This window comes from Rhinolophus sinicus, linkage group LG09 (assembly GCF_036562045.2).
Source record: "Rhinolophus sinicus isolate RSC01 linkage group LG09, ASM3656204v1, whole genome shotgun sequence".
Lineage (NCBI taxonomy): Eukaryota > Metazoa > Chordata > Mammalia > Chiroptera > Rhinolophidae > Rhinolophus > Rhinolophus sinicus.
In genome coordinates, this window is record NC_133758.1 from 114,849,245 (window position 1) to 114,865,645 (window position 16,401).

Here is a 16,401-nt window from a genome sequence, read left to right on the forward strand (position 1 = left end):
CCTTCATCTGATGCTGTTCAAAACCATACCAAGGCCCCAAGATCTGAGCAAGTCTGCACTGAACTTCGAAGCTCCTTGGCGTGAACGCCTGCCCTGAGCTAGGAGTGTGTGCCTATTTCGTGGACTTTGGGTTGTCACTTTTCAGCCTCCAGATATTATTGAGGGCCGGTTGCATTATAGACAATCTTTTCTGTCCAGGAGGAAACTGAGCCCCAGAAAGGTAGTGTAGCCGGCCCGAGAGCACAGGCCTGTCAGAAGCAAGCACATACATCCACGGGTGGGGCCTGTGGGTGCCACACCAATCGCCCCTCAGCCCTCGGGCGACAGTGTGCAGCAGTGTGCATGCTTGGGCTGCGGTGTGCTCATTTTCCAGAGGCAATGGCAGCCCTGGCATGAGGTGGGATTAATCCTGGCACCTGTTGGCCCAGGGATGCAACACACTCCTCCTTGGATCCGCTCGGTTTGCTGGACGAGAGCAGACAACGTGTCTGTGTCTGTGTCTGTGTTGCCCTTCCCAGCTGGCAAGGCTGATTGATTGTCTGTAATTTGCAAGGGCCCAGAGGGCACCGAGCTTGGTAACAGCCCTGGAGCCCCAACTGCAGGGAATGCTGAGCCCCTCAGAGCCGTCTGCATAGGCGCACGGACAGGCATCTGAGTCAAATGGCAAGTCATCCTCTGAGCTGGGCCAACAGGGCTGCAAAGTGGTCTCTTAATTGGGTTTGAAAGCTCTCATGGAAGAAAAGGCAATTTCCTGCCATGTGTGGCATGACAACACCCAGGAAATAAAGGGCCAGTTCTGCTCACAGCATCAGCGACCCAGCTCAGCTCTCACCATGCTTCCTTCTGCCTCTTGGCGGGTTTGCCATGGCAACCTTTGTCTGCTGCCGTCAGCGAAGGTGTCATTATGCTCTCTGAGCGCAAGACTAGTCACCCCCTGCCATCCCTCCCTCATGCCTCCACAGGGATCTGCTTCCAACAAAGGGCTCAGAAATCCACGTGTCTTCTGCTCCCCTCTGCCAAGGCACTGGGTGCGCGAGGGACCAGTATGTCTTTGGGCATTTTTAAAATCAGTTTTTGTTGCCTGAAGGAGGAGACTTTTCTCTCAGGATGTGGACAGAGCCCAAAGGAAACCCCTAGTGAACTGGCATGGTGATTCTAAGCTTTTCCTTAGGATGTAGTTACGAGGGGACTGGACATTTGGGGGGGTCACCTGACTCCAGGGCCTCAGGTAGAAGTGGGGTTTGGAGAGAAGCCACAAGCCCACATGAGTTCTGGGGTGACAGGACCCCAACCAGGACCTGTGCCTTTAATAAGGTTTTAACGGTCCAGGTCCAGTGAGGACGAATGAGGCAGAGGACGGGTCCATGACACGCAGAATGTGGGGACACAGGAGGAATGGCCACCCAAGGGGACTGCCGGTGCCCACCCTCAGGCAGCTCCGATGCCCTGCGAGAGCTGCCTAACCACATCTAAAACCGGGTGGTCTGAAACCCACCGAAAACCTGTTAGAGAAAATACCAACTGAAGAAGACGTCGAACCCCTTTTAGAGGCTGAAGTAAGAAGATGACGTATGTGTTTACGTGTCCACCCATCCGAGCTGCAGACTCCAAGTAAACGTACTGACCTTTACGTTTCACCCGTCTTCCCAAAGGGCATGAGTTCAGAGAAGAATAAATGTATTAAATTGGTAATAAAAACAGGAAATCAGGATCAATGAAGGGAGAATCAAATGTTAGCGACAGGTTTTTCAGTTGTATGTTTCTCTATAAAACTCTAAAATCTTACCGGTCTCCACCTTTAACATTGTTTTCTTTCCAGTGTTAATCGTGTTTAGCGCCTGGGTCTCTCCTAAGATTTACTTCAGACACTGTGACAAGCAGAGAGAACAGGGAAAGCTGCTCATAGATGTGTGTGTGTGTGTGGGGGGCACCAGCCTGGAAGGGACCAGTGTGGGCTCCCTCCTAACCGTGCCCCTCGCTAGCCTCTGACTTGGGGCAACCGAACCCCTCCGAGCGTGGGTGACCCACCTGAAGATGGGGACAAAATTAGAAAACAGGACTGTCTGGCTAATTAAATGGGCTAGCCAGGTGGGTGCTGAGTCCGTATTACCTGTTACCCGCTCCCAACCTCAGAGCAGTAAACTTTGCACCGTTCTTTGCCAGAATGACTTGTTGGCATCCCTTGTGTGCATTTGCTTGGGCTGCCATCACCAAGTCCCATGGACAGAGTGGCTTAAACAACAGACGTTTATTGTCTCACAACGCTAGAGGCTAGAGGTCCGAGTGAGGTGGCGGCAGGGTTGGTGTCCCCCGAAACTTCTGTCCTTGCCTGCAGATGGTGACCTCTTCTCTGTGTGCATGCTGCCTGGGCCCTCCTGGGTCCTCAGCGTTTCCTCTTCTAAGGACACCGGCCGGGGTGGATTAGGGCCCGTGCTAAAGACCTCCTGTAAATGCAGGGATGTCTGTAAGGAGCATAACGCCAAATGTGGTCCCATTCTGAGGTCTTGGGCTTTAGGGCTTCAACGTATGACATTTGGGAGGACACAGTTCAAGCCATAGCTTCGGGGATGGAAAGAAAATCTTCTGAGGCGGTTTCAGAGTGTCGAGGAAAATATACCCCCTTTGGAAGCAGATGCAAACGTGTCTGCCCCAGTTGTCACTGACACAGAGCTGGGCTTCGATGCTGGTCCCTGGGCCCTGTCCCCTCCTCAGAAGGACATGGGAGTGGCACCGACTGAGGATTTGTGGGAAGTGCCTGCAAAGCGGGTCTGTGACACCTGGTGCACGCCGAGTGCTCGGAAATGCGGGCTATTATGTTACGGAAAATAGACAACCTGCTGTTGCAATGATAAGAGCTGCAGTGGCCGTCACAGGGGTCCAGAGTTTCCCTGCGTAAAGGAGCATGGGCTTCGCAATTTCAGGTTCATCTCTTAGGAAAAACACAGCGAGTTCGTGGTATGGCTCCCCACAGTGTAGACGTGGGTTCCTTTGCTGTGTGCTTTGAAGCTCATTTCCATCTTTCCTTTGATGTAGGGAAGTGCCAGTGAAGCCACGCTGATGTCCCTGCTGGCCGCTCGGGCCAAAGTGACAAAACGCCTGCAGGCCACCTCCCCGGGGCTGACGGAAGCTGCTGTCCTGGAAAAGCTGGTGGCCTACTCCTCAGATCAAGTGAGTGTGTTGCCTGGAAGCCCCACTGAGCCACCAAGATCTGTGTGTTTCGTGTCCAGTGGAAACCAAGACTGTGCGGTATCACATTCCATCTATGAACAGTGGCTCAGGTGTCACTAAGACACACACCTGCATTAGAGAGGACGTGTGGGTGCAGGTGGGACCTTAACAAATCCAGCTGAAAGTGAACGTGCTCTGAGGTCCCTGGTCACCTGCACTGGCTTTCCCCGCGAGTGCCTGGCCGCCTTCAGAGCGGCCCTGCGGAGACGTGGCATGTGGGACTCAGAGACCTGGGCTTGTATCCCAGCTCTGCCGTTTTAAGTGTCGTGATCTCAGGCAACTCGTGCACATTCTCTGAGCTGGTTGTCCCCGTCACACGGGGACACAAGCCCCTGTCCCTTGGTGCTGCTGCCCTGTCAGAGAGCGGCTGCCCTCTCAGGAGCTCTGCAAATAGGAGCATCTAGTGTGAGTCCACTGACCAGTCTGTCTGAAAAAGGTTAAAAAAAAAAAAATTGTGTGAGGTGGAACAGAAGGAAAGAGACTTGATTGGCGGGCAGTACCTCCATGAGGTAAACTCTAGTCCCAAGGGTACAGCAGACACGTGAGGACCGCACCCTCAGCGTGGGATCCCACAAGGAGGGGCGCCTTCCTGCTGCCGGCACCCTTATCTTTAAGGCATTGTAAGCCAGGCACCTCAACGGTGACAGCTCTGTCCCAGTTAGCAATACGTGCAGCGTGGGATCGATGCAATCCTCACACTTCAGTGCTTAATCAGGAGGCTTGTCTCCCCGTGTGTGGTCCGATGCCACACATCAGAACCCTCCACGTGAGGAACACTATTCATTTATATTTCTATCTCCCTTGTTCCCCAGAAGTACTCGAGGGACTTGAGGGAAATGCATGTCTCTGTATTCAATGAATAGATGTTGACATAGGCTGCTGTGAAGGTTAGGGTGTACCCTTTCCCAGGGGATCCTCTGCTGAAAATGAGTTGTGTTCTCGGTTCTCCCAAGGGTGCCACATGGCTGGTACCACTCTAGCCACATGGGAGTTACGTGAATTCATTAGTGCCATGGGCTCGGGGCGTCACTGTGCTGTGGCTCTCCAGTCCGGTTCCCCGGGAGAAGGGGCTGCCGAGGGGCTTGAGGTGTTCACTGTTTATGGGGCAGGGGGCTGCTCTCTCGGGAAACCTGCAGGAGTGAGGGAAGCAGGGTGCGGCTGGAAGGACCAAGCACGTATGTGGCCTCTGCTAAATCCAGCTGTAGCCTGGCCTGTGGGGGCCGCACTGGCATATGAGCTACCACACAGCTGTCCCTCCTGGAGGCAAGGAGCCAGCCATTTGTACGTCTGTACAGTCAGTCCTGGGGGGTTGGGTGTAGCCAGGTGCCGCTGTCAACAGAGAAGAGGCAGCTGGCAGCCATGAGCAGCTCCCATCCGTCACAGCTGGGGGTGGACACCAGGCCATGCAAGGGGACCTGGGCAGGACGACAAAAGCCTCCTGTCCAGGAGTTAGGTGCACGGACACAAAACCATGTCTCATGGACAATCTAAAACACCGCTGGCTTTAGTGACAAATCCTGTTGTCACTGCTTCCCAGTGCCCCATTCTCTGCTGCACCAGCCATCCTGAGACGTCTTCCCTCTGATCAGCTCACCCTGCGCTGAATCCCATTTCAAGTCTGTGCAGGCCCAGCGGGCTTAGGTCAGGGTGTGGGTGGTAAGTTTACAAACGATCACCTCACCCGTCATCTGAAGGAAAAGAACGCACCGAGTCCATGAAGAGAACACCTGAGACTCATCCGTTTCATAGCTGATTTCCAAGCCGCGTTTGAAAAGAGTAGGAATGGTGCCTTATTAAGTGCCCTCTGTGCCAGACGCCATACCAGGAATCCACGTCAGTGCTGGTCATTTTCACAGCTGTGCTTCGGAGTATCTGTTATGTTCTGATTGCAGACGTGAAGCCGTCGGGGTTCACTGTGGTAACTGCCAAGGTCACAGGCAGGGGGCCGGAGTTCACCCAGGCCCCCAGTGCGCCGAAGCCTGAGCTGCCCACTGGGCCCCACAGGATGACCGCTGGGAGCGGGAGGCGCGAGGCCCAGGCCCAGGACGGGGTGGAAGGAGACAGTGGTGGGGTGGCAAGGCAGAAGGTGGTGACTGCAATAGGAGCTGGCTTTCCTGGGAGGCCCTGAGAGAGGACGGACCCACCACCCAGTGACGGTGCCATGTCCTGGGTCCTTTGCTCCAGACACTACGTACTGAGCATCTGTTTACTGACCTGGCCCCCAAGCTGCCCTGGCCTCCCCAACCCCAGTGAGGGGAAGGGCCCAGATTTGAATCCAGGTGGTTTAACTTCACTTCTGGGGTGTGTTTTCCAAGATCTCATGGCTTACTCTAGAATTCAAACCAATGAGTGACAAACGTCACCAATGTTGACCCAGCACTTCACCCTCACAAGTGTCTGATTCACTAAATGAAAAAGCAAGATCCCACAGGACCTGAAACAACTCCAGGAAAGAAGGTGTGGGTGGGGGGTCAGGGGTTGCCTCTGCCTCCTCACCAGATGAAGGGGGGCATGATAGGGGGGCCTCTCTGCAGAGCTGGGGGCTTATGGCGCCTGTATGGAGCATGGATCTAACTCTGTGATTTCTTTCCAGGCCCACTCCTCCGTGGAAAGAGCTGGATTAATTGGTGGAGTGAAATTAAAAGCCATCCCTTCAGATGGCAAGTTTGCCATGCGTGCTTCTGCTCTGCAGGAGGCCCTGGAGAGAGACAAGGCCGCTGGCCTGATTCCTTTCTTTGTAAGTCCAACAGCACCTCTGCACAGGGGCCCCTGGGGGTTCTGAGCCCGCCTGGGCCTGGGGTAGGGCCTGGGAGCTGGGCCACTGTCAGGCTGCTGAGGCGGTCACAGGCCAGGTGGCACTTACGCTGTCAGCCTGCCCCTCCTGAGGACGGCTGGGGGAAGAGTCCACTTATTTTTCCTTCTGTTGCGTGAATCTCAGAACTAAGCAGAGAACCCCAGCCTGGAGGATTCTGCTAAGGTGAGACGTCTTATTTCCGCTTCCTGTGAAAGTGCCACTATGCCGTCACACGGTGACTGTTCTTTGTGCCATCTGTGACGGTTCTAGATGTTCTGTCATGACGAGTGTGACGGACGAGTGAACCGAATGGAAAATAAAGCACAGGAGGCCTGGTCCCTAGATCAGTGTTCTCAGTAGATACCAAGACACGGTGTCCGTGAGAGATGCAAGCCAGCACTCAAGTAGGGGAAATACCTCACTAGCCCAGTAGCACCTGCTTTTCTAGTGTGCAGGTAGGCATTTTCTAGGGGAAAGACATGGTGGGCCTGGCAGCTGGAGCCTGGGAATTGTCACCCCCGGAGTGGCCATGGCAGCATGTGGAGTCATTTGTGATGGCAAGTAAAACGTGATTGAGGCAACAGCACCGTGGTGTCCACCTGGCTGCACATGGGAACCACTGGGCACCGGGGGAAAGTACCACTGCCCAGGCCCACCCCAGCTCCATGGTACCAGAATCCCCAGGGATGGAGCGGGCACTGGGGACGGTTCCCAGCAACTCGGGATCCTCATGTACAGCCAGGAAATGCTGCTCAGCAGGCACGCTCCATCTGCTGGGCATGTCCCAGTTGTCAGAGCAACCCACTGTGATAGACAGCGAAGCTGCAGAGATGTGAAAGATCACAGGGTGTTGGACGAGACACACCTGATGTGTTGTTATCTTAAACCAGCAGCTGCAGGATGAAAGGGAGACAGGCCGGCCCAGACCCAGAGGGGCTGCGGCTTGAGCCTGGACTTACGGATCTAGTGGTTATAATTCTGCTCGGGCATGTGGCTCTGGGCTTGGTTCTGAGATGCATGTCACCTTCATTATGTGCTCAGGGGGTTGCAGACCCTCATCATCCGACACCCCCTGCTGGGATTGAGGGCACATTTGGCAGCTTTGGACCTGGAGGCTGGATATTTGCCCTCCAGGAACTCGTTGGGGCCTGTGATCACTGCCCTGGTTTCCATCTGATGGTTTGCTCTCCCTATGTGACAAGGTCAGGCCACAGGCAGAAGGCAGTGCCTGCAGGGCATATATCTGAGCAGAGCGGCAGGTCGATAAGTAAAGGAGGCAGAAGAGAAGGCTCTGGAAGGGAACGTGTGCTGGCAGCAGGGCCGCCACAGGCTCAGAGATGGGGCGCCTGCCCAGTGCCCCTCCCTCCCTCACCCGCATGAATGTGATTATACCTCTGCAGAGCGGCTAAAATCAGGTTAGCGGCACCGAGCTGAGCCGGGGGAGGCAGAGCCTGGAGCAGAGCATGTACTCAGTATTCAAGTGGCTTCTGGGAGTCAGGACAGGCTGACTGGCAGGCGTCTAGAACACTGAGCGCACAGGGCCAGCCTGGCACGTCCTTGCTGAGAGCCTGGGTGCCCACTGCCCACCCACTGGCCTTCCTCGTGGGCTACTTGGGGCTTGAGTTGGTTGGAAGGGACTCTGGCACAGGCCAGGGTGCTGGGTCCTTTAACTGGCAAGACAGCAAGAGTTGACCATACCTGCTCCCCATCTTCACGTGCCCTGCCCCTCTGTGCGTCCTTGACCCACCTCCAGAGTCTCCCTTAGGTCAGTGTAAAGTAAGGGTCATAACCAAGTCCCATGCATAAGGTTGTTGTGGCAACTGAATGTCATATCTGCAAAGCCCAGGCCTCAGAGGAGCCAGAAAATGTCCCCTCTTCTTGTTTTCTACTGAGGCCACTCCCAGGACTAGGCAGGATTGATGGTTTTTACAAAATGCTCTAGGCTCAGAGCAAAAACATCAATAATTATGTAAAAATCTAAGAATAAAGGTTTCTATTAACCAAAATCTCATCCTAAGAGACAAACAATATTAATATTTGGTGAACTCTTCTGTGCATACAGTCATAGAAAATCATTTTAACAAGGGGATATTTAATGTTTATATCATTTAAAAACAGAAGTGATTGCATTTCATTCAAGTAGAATTTAACTGAGGAAAATGAGACGAAATGGAAGGAATTGCTGAGTGACAGATACATCATTCCTAAGAGACTCTTAAAATTGAGAAAATAAATCACAAGAGACGTTAAGATGGTTGAATCATGCTGTGGTTTTTTTTTAACTACATACTTTTTTACCATTCTTTTAATGACATAGACAAAGCATTTTAGTACTCAGTTATATATCAGGAAGAAATTGCAAATACCAGAGAAAAATAACACACTGACTGGAATTCCCAGTCAATGACTCTTTAGTCAAAAGAAACGCATGCAGAGAATGGTAGCCCCTGACGGGAGAACGCCCACAGAGGTGCAGAGGAAGGGAGAGCGGAGGTGTGGGCCGTGTGAGCCACTGACACCTTACTGACAGGCAGGCACCATGTCCTGTGCATCTGGATGGTATGTGAGGAAACCCAAGCCCAGCCAGGTGCCAACGTGGCAGAGCCGGGCTTCCCACTTGGGTCTTTTTGCCCCAAGTGCTTGGCTTAAATGTTTCTGTTAGTTAGGCCTTTTCATTTTCTGTATTTCTGATGCATTGACGTCTGGGGCCTTGCGGCCCTGGAGGCCTACTTCACCCCCCACCCCCCCACCCGGCCCAGGGCTAGCCAACAACCAGAGCAAGGAAAGGACTCCCCTGCCAGTGAACCTTTTATATGCAAACAGCCACTCCAGAGCCCACAGGGCCAATCCTAGGCCTGCTCAGCTGCCGCGCCCGATCCTTCTGGCGGAAACCACAGTAAAGACTCTCACCCCCGTTTCCCCATCCCCCTGACCCCTGACCAACCCTGGTGCTTCCCCGTGTGGCCTGCGTGGCATGGGTGCCCCTTGTCCTGGGAACTTCGAGTATAACAAGCTGCCCTTCAATGGCAGTCGTCTCCTGATCTGTTGGCCTTGCCGTGCCCGAAGGATAATAAAACCTTCAAGGCTCTTGCCAGGCCTGAGAGCAGCCTCGCGGGGCCTGACTCCCTTGGGTGTGCCTCCCGGAGGCATGCACCTGCCATAGAGCGTCCAGGACTTGCTTTGGCACCACTTCCTGCCCTCGGGCAGGGGACAGCGCTGGTGCCCGGGCAGTGGCTCTCCAGCCAACGACTGGGCTGTGCCAGCAGAGAACCAGGGCGTGTCAGCTGAGCCATCCCCAGGACAACACGATGCCCCCTTAGAGAGGGTTGGGCTCTCTGGGAGGTGCACTCTGTGTTCCGGGCAAACGCAGGTGGTTGTAGATAAAATGGGACCAGGAAGACCTCCAACAGTGTCCCAGGTTGATGAGATGCCTGCGTTTCCACCCTCCCCAGCTCTGTTCTCGTGGCACATAGCGTTGCTGGGGTCTTAGTGGGGCAGGGGGCTCAATAACGGCTGCACAGAAGGGATGAAATTTCACACTTTTGTTCTATCTCAGGAGAAACCTCATTATCCAGACAGTACCTGACATCATAAGTCAGTTAGGCCTGTTGGTAAACATGAAAGGCTTATCGTAAACATAAGTGCTTTTTGATCATTTGCAGAGTTTGCATTCAGCACCTAGGCTGTGTCCAGCAAAGCACCAGTTCCTAGCGGTACAGAGAAATAAGACGTGGACCCTGGTATTACAGCTTTGAGGGCCTAGAGAGAGAGAGAGACAGAAAGCCTTGCGCGTGGCGGTGGCACGTGTTGTCACAGGGCCACAGGATGTTCAGAGACCAAGAGAAGCAGGGGAATCCACTCCATGTCCCCAGATGTGTGACCACTGGCAGCTGCTCAGCACTAACTCAGAACACAACGTTAAGAGTTATTTCCAACATCGCAGGGCTGTCTCATGAATCTCTTCAGGAGAGCAAATCTCCTGGAGGGTTGGAGTTAATCTTCAGGAGCAGTATGATTCAGAGAGAGGAAGGCAGCTGATGACAGCCAGTGAGTGACAGGCAGCCAGACTCCTGTGGTGGCTCTGAACCCACCCAAAGGCTGTTTGTTCTAGAAGAAACAGTCCAGCATGTCCTGCTGGGTGCTCATCACTGCCAGTGTGCATTCTGCATACACACACACACGTGTGCACACACACACGGACATGTGCACAGACACGTACACAGTACACACACACACACTCACTAAGGAAAGACCCAGACCTACTTCACAGGAGGTACGATAGCCAACATGTACGCTCTGTCACTAATGCAGAGCACAGGGACCTTGCCGCTCCGTCTCTACCCCTCGGCACACGGGCGGCTCCGACCCAGCCTGGCTCCTTCTCAAGGTGTCACGATGCTTCCAGCACAGATGAGTGTGCGCTCAGAGCCCTGTCTCCACCCAGCGGTCACCACGCATCACACACAGAAGTCTGGGCGGTGGTTGTCCCCAGGCGGGTTGTAACCGTGACCAAGACGTGGGGCTCACAAGGTTGTCTGCTCTTTACTCTCCAGGTGGTGGCCACGCTGGGAACCACATCGTGCTGCTCCTTTGACCAGCTTTCAGAAGTGGGTCCCATCTGTAAGTACCCATTGCATTTTCTTCTGGAGAAAGTTCTCGATATGTGTGGAGTTTCATAGACTCTCCTCGTGGGTTCTCCTCCCCAATATTAACTTAATATAACAAACAGAATATAACATACACTATAATGTCAACATAATACAACTTAACATCATGGTGGTTTGCCAAACTCTTTTTTCATTTGCAATAACACAAACCGCACGAGCTGGAACTCCACATACCAGAATTTGGACAAATTGGACAAGAGCAGGGCTTAGCTTTACCAACACACTGTTTATTTCAAAAGCCAGCTGTTGCTAGCAGTAAAAAGTGACATAAGTGCAAGGCTGACTGCCCCACTGAGGAGAGGAGAATACATTCTCCAAACGCCAGCACGCCCCTTCCCGAGGGCCGTGTACACATAGCGTGAGATCACCCGCCCTTAAAGTAAGTTTTCCAGCATCCTTTCTAGCCTTCTTGAGATTACTGAATGTAGTTAAACAAATTGTTTAAAGCGATTAAGCAAATCAATACCCAAACACTGGGTTTCTCCAAAGAAGAATCTGAGCTTCATACGTGTTACTCGCCACCTCCTCCCCCGCCCCCCAGCACTTAGGTTTTCTCCTAGTGAACAACACAGGAATTCAGTGTTGTTCAAAGGTGACCGTGACTGTAAGGCTGGTTGAGAGTTAGCCCTGGGATGGGTTTTGGTGGCCTGTCATCAGTTGGAGGCACCGGCTCCTGAAATCCCGTTTCTCTGTCCTTGGGACATGACGCTCTGGGAGGAGCTAAGCATGCGAACGTCCCTGGAGCTGGTCACACTCCAGGACCACACTGTAGCTTGTGCCGGTCTCAGGGCGTTTCAGGGGAACCCCTGGTTACTGGCTCACCCTCCGTGTGGCCCCACCACGTTTCTTCCCCTCTCCTAACCCGCGATCCGCCGTGGTCCATACTTGGGGAGTGGACCCCTTCTCCAGCGCTGTGGGTAACAGCATGGGGCACGGCCTTGGTCACAGATGAGCCGTGGTGCAGCCCAGGCCCACCGCTCAAACCTGTGTGCCTTCACTTCTGAGTTGCATCCGTCAAGTACACAGGAAAGCGACGCTTGTAAAATGATAGCATCTCCCTCACAGGATTCTTTAAAGGAAAACTTAGTGCTGTAGCTGTGAGCATTCCTGGGGTATGTGGATGGGGGTCCCAGAGCATGGAGACGGGGTTCCAGGGCATGTGGATGGGGGTCCCGGGGAGTGTGGATGGGGGTCCGAGAGCATGAAGATGGGGTCCCAGGGCATGTGGATGGAGGTACCAGGGAGTGTGGGTGGGGTTCCCAGAGCACGGAGACGGGGTCCTGGGGCATGTGGATGGGGGTCCTGGGGTGTGTGGATGGGAATCTCAGGGCATGTGGATGGGGGTCCCGGGGCGTGTGGTTGTGGGTCCCGGCGAGTGTGGATGGGGGTCCCAGAGCACGGAGACGGGGCCTGAGGGCATGTGGTTGGGGGCCCCGGGGCATGTGGTTGGGGGTCCCAGGGCACGTGGATGGGGAGAATGGTGGGTGGGACAGTGGCACAAGGATGGCTGGGAGGGGCTGCAGCTGACAGGCGGTGAGGCCTGGGTGCTGGTGGACCTGTCCTGGGCATGTAACTCCTGTGCTCTGGCCTTGGGGTCTCGGTGACCCAAAACACTCAGAGGGTCCAGAGGCAGGTCGTGATGTCAGCTGGTGACACCAGATGGGACACAGGGCTGGTGCAATGGCTCTTTGCCTCCCATGGAAAGGAGAGAAGCCCATTCAGAGGCCACTCCCATGGAATTCTGAGTTCCTTCTGCCGGAGTTTTAGGCCAGGAAAGTTTAGAGGGAACCCCATCCTGAAAGACCCTCCTTGCTTCTGACACTAATTCAGGCTTCCCCAAAATACCCTCAGTTTTGATAATCCGAAGAAAGACCCACAGAACGCCTGAGAGCATATCACCATTATGGTTTATTCCTGGGAGGAGACACATGGGACGGCGTGCGGGGGGGGGTCGCAGCTTAGAACTTCTGGTTCTCCTCTCCCGAGGGGTCATGGTTGGCTGACTCCCCAGCCGCAATGCAGGACAACATGCACAAGTGGGGCACCTCTCTGCCAGGGAAGCTCGCCTGAGCTTTCCATGTCCACAGTTCTTTTGGCGCTCAGTCACGCACTGCCCACCTGCTGCCCAGTCTCGAGCCACTCCTGGAGGTCCATCTAATTCCTGGGGTCTCTGGTTCCTCCGGAAGCCAGAGCTGATGTGGCCTGGCCCAAAGCCCCATCATAAATCATGTTAAACTGTCTGGGGGCCAAAGTCAGGCAGGAGCAGACACATGTCAGGCAGGGAGATCCAGGGCCGGGAGGTCACTGCCAGGAGCCGAGGGCAAGGCCAGGTCTCTTTTGGGAAGTTAATTCCTTACAGCACACCTTCCTCTGGGGCCCCTCTGTCACTCCTACCCACCACCGCTCCCGCAGCTCCAATACGCCCTGAGTGACAGAGCCTGGGGGTTGGCCTCCTTCTGGCCCCCTCCGGGGGACCCCTCCTGTCTGTCCTGGAGGCGTGGACAGCATGGATGGGTTTGTGGGTGTTTTTAGCCAAACATCCCTCTTGCGAGGGTGATGGCTGTGGAGGAGGACACAGGGCTAGGGAGGAGAGAGCCTGTCTTCCCCTTGGAGCTGTGCCTCCCTCTCACCCTCGTGGCGGCATCTTTCCTGACTCCACTGCCTGTCAGGCGGAGTCCTGCTCTGCCCCGCTGCACCACAGTCCTGAACCTAACACAGTCGTTGGCATGTCAGGCCGCACCCATGCCTCCAACGGAAAGTGCAGAGCCCTCAGCAGTGGCCAGGAGTGGCCCACACAGTCGGGAAGCAGACTCAGCTACCCCTTAGTGCATCTCAGCCGCAGCAGCAGGGGCTGTCCCGTTGTTTCCAGGAGAAACCCTAGTGTCCCAAGGCTTGTGCCCTCCCTGGCTCCCTGCCCCATCCCTGAGGGCTCTGCGGGTGCCCAGGGAGGCTGGCCCGAGTGAGGTGATGGAACCCGGACCCTTTCCCCGTAGAACATCCTCAGGTTGCTCCGTGATCCTCCGTGGGAATGTCATGTCCTTGGGACACTTTTGATCTTCAGGGGAGGAGTCTTTCTGGGATCTAGAGACCAGGTGAACAAATGCCGAGGGTAGACTGCAGCGGGAAGGACTCTGGGACAGGGCGGGGCCAGTTGTCAGACCACGCAAGGAGGGCATCCGCGGGAGGGCTCACAAGTCGCTTCTGTCCTTCAGGTAACAAGGAGGGCGTGTGGCTGCACATCGACGCGGCCTACGCAGGCAGCGCCTTCATCTGCCCTGAGTTCCGGCACCTGCTGAACGGAGTAGAGGTGGGTGTGCTCTTTAACAAGATCGTGTTTTCAAAAGTCCTGTGTAGCCAGTGGCCTGAGTGAGGTGATGGATAGGGATGTGACATTCAATTTTTCAGCACGTTATTTTCTAACCAATTCCAGTGATCACGCCCCTTATGACATAGGTGCGAACCTCCCAGATGGGCAAACTGTCTCCTGCAATGCACCAGACGTCTACAGCTGTTTTTCAGTCTGCACAAATCCTGGGCAGAGCTGTCACAGTTGGAGAGGTTTTCGCTCATAAAACTGTGGGAAAATATCTAGGAACAACGTAAAATCTTAATGGGTGTCAGATCGAGGAGTCATTTAAAATACCAATGCGTGATTCCATTTGGTCTGGTTCAATACGGTAGCTGTGCTCTGATCAATATTGAACGAGCAGCTATCAGTGCATTGGAATGTCCTGTGCCACTTTCAGAATTTGTAAAATTGAGGCCTGGAACGCCAACTAACACATCTGATTCTTTTGAGGAATAGCAAACAGAATTATGGACCAGTGTTCAGCTCCTCCACAGGGCTGCAGAGCGTAATGTGGTCCATGCACACAGCATGGAGACAGCACTTTGTGGGTATGCTCTGGTGTTTCATTTTGGATTCCCACAGGATTTCATTGTTGGCAGCAGCTCACAGAGCAGTAGGGTCCTCCTTGCAGGAACGCAGATGTAAATGTAACAGAGGTGCATTTGGCAGTGTGTCTGGGAAGGAGATATGTCAGAGGAGCCCCAGCAGCCGCTTTGTGCTCTGAGGCAGGGGCTCCCTGAGGCTTCGTCAAGCATGGTGCAGGGATTAAGAGCATGGTCTGTGGCACTTGACAGCCATTTGGATACCAGCTTTACTCTAGGGCGAGCTGTGTCCCGTTGGGCAGGTTAGGGATCCTCTCCACATCTCACAAATTGGTTTAGTTGATACCTCCTTCAAGCTGTTGTTGTTAGGAGCGGAGAAGCCAACCATACTTAAAGGGCTCAAAAACAGCATCTGGCACACAATAAGCACTGTGCATGGATTAGGTGCTGTTATCAGTTTTCACCATGGTCTGGAGAGACCGTCGCTCAGAACCTGTCTCCACTCTCATGTCGTGCGCCAACCCATTTTCTGGTTATGGACTTGGATCTTATAACGCCGTAATACCAGGAACGCGGAGGTCAGAGCTGTAGAATACAATTGTCTGCATCTTTGAAAACAACAAGCCCCTTCATGCTAATGAATAAGCAGCAGTCTGGTTTATATCTCCATCACACTCATTCATGTATTCCCTCATTCGTTCAGTAATGACTTATTGATCACTGAATGCGTGCTGGGGCTTCGATCAATCCGGGGTGTAAATGGAGCTCGCGAAGCCCCTGTAAATGTCAGGCGATATGTGAGAGGCTCTGGTAAGGGGGTACTGACACCCACCCTCTGTGGTTCACTGCTCATTGCTGGTTTGTGGGTGTTTGGTGCTGGGAAATGAAGAATAATTCTTTATGCTGTATAAATACCTTTATTACAGGGATGGCGCCATTACTAGGAGTGTGTTTTCCTGCAGCTCAAAGAAAGAAGGGCAAGGCGTTCCTGGGGGTCTGTGTGCCTCTCCTAAGCGTGGTCCTTTCCAAGGATCAGGTTTAGGGTTTCCGACCTTTTCCTGCTACCTCTCTTCTCTTCCCCACAAACTTGAGGTTTCACCTTTCCCAGGGGTGCCTGCTTGTCAGCCCACCGCAGCAGGGGGCGTGGCAGCGGGATCCTATCAGCAGCAGACAGGATTTCATGCCCGACAATGAGCATTTCCATCTTCCTCCATGATTGCGACTCCTTCCTATCGAGCAAGGGCCTAGCCGCTCAGCTGCTCAGATAAGAGGCTGCAATATCCTGCCCGCGGCCCTGCCCTGCAGATAAGGGACTTCTCTCTGTCAGCAGGAGGAAAATATCGCAGTTGGGAAATGGAAGAAGTTTAAACAGATCAGCCCCCCAGGAGCGAGCTAATAAAATTCTCAGCAAACAAAGCGTTCCTTTTACCTTTTGTTTCCTTTTATCAACAAATGAAACTGCTTGTAATTTCCTGTCTCTTCCTCAAAATTACCTTTATTAAAGGCTAGAAGGAAATTAATCTGCACCCCCAGAGTGGGCTGACGTGCAAGGTTGTCATCAGCTGACCTAATGTCCCTGTTGATGCCCACCTGGACCCTGGACCCCCAGGGCCTCCTCGGGGCTCATCCCTGGGACAAATGGAAAGGAGGTGTCCCAAAGCCTTGGGGAGATTAGGACATTCAGCCAGACGGGGCCTGGTATGGCCACTGCCTTTATTTCTGCTTCAACTATGGATTCTGCCCGGTGGCCATGTCCCTGGCCCTCCAGGTGGACTCAGGTCTTGTTCATCAGTCAGAGGACAAACCAGGGCACCCATTTTG

At 53.9% G+C, this 16,401-nt stretch overlaps 1 protein-coding gene across 3 annotated transcripts in view; it reads left to right on the plus strand.

Annotated features, from left to right (window-relative positions):
• The window catches only part of DDC (dopa decarboxylase), a 52,671-nt gene that overhangs the window by 23,932 nt on the left and 12,338 nt on the right, over window positions 1-16,401 (plus strand). For all 3 annotated transcript variants that reach the window (XM_074341055.1, XM_074341056.1, XM_074341057.1), the window contains exons 5-8: window positions 3,034-3,168; window positions 5,822-5,965; window positions 10,576-10,642; window positions 13,902-13,996. In XM_074341055.1, coding sequence (XP_074197156.1) covers window positions 3,034-3,168; window positions 5,822-5,965; window positions 10,576-10,642; window positions 13,902-13,996 — 441 coding nt within the window. The remainder of the gene's footprint in view (window positions 1-3,033; window positions 3,169-5,821; window positions 5,966-10,575; window positions 10,643-13,901; window positions 13,997-16,401) is intronic.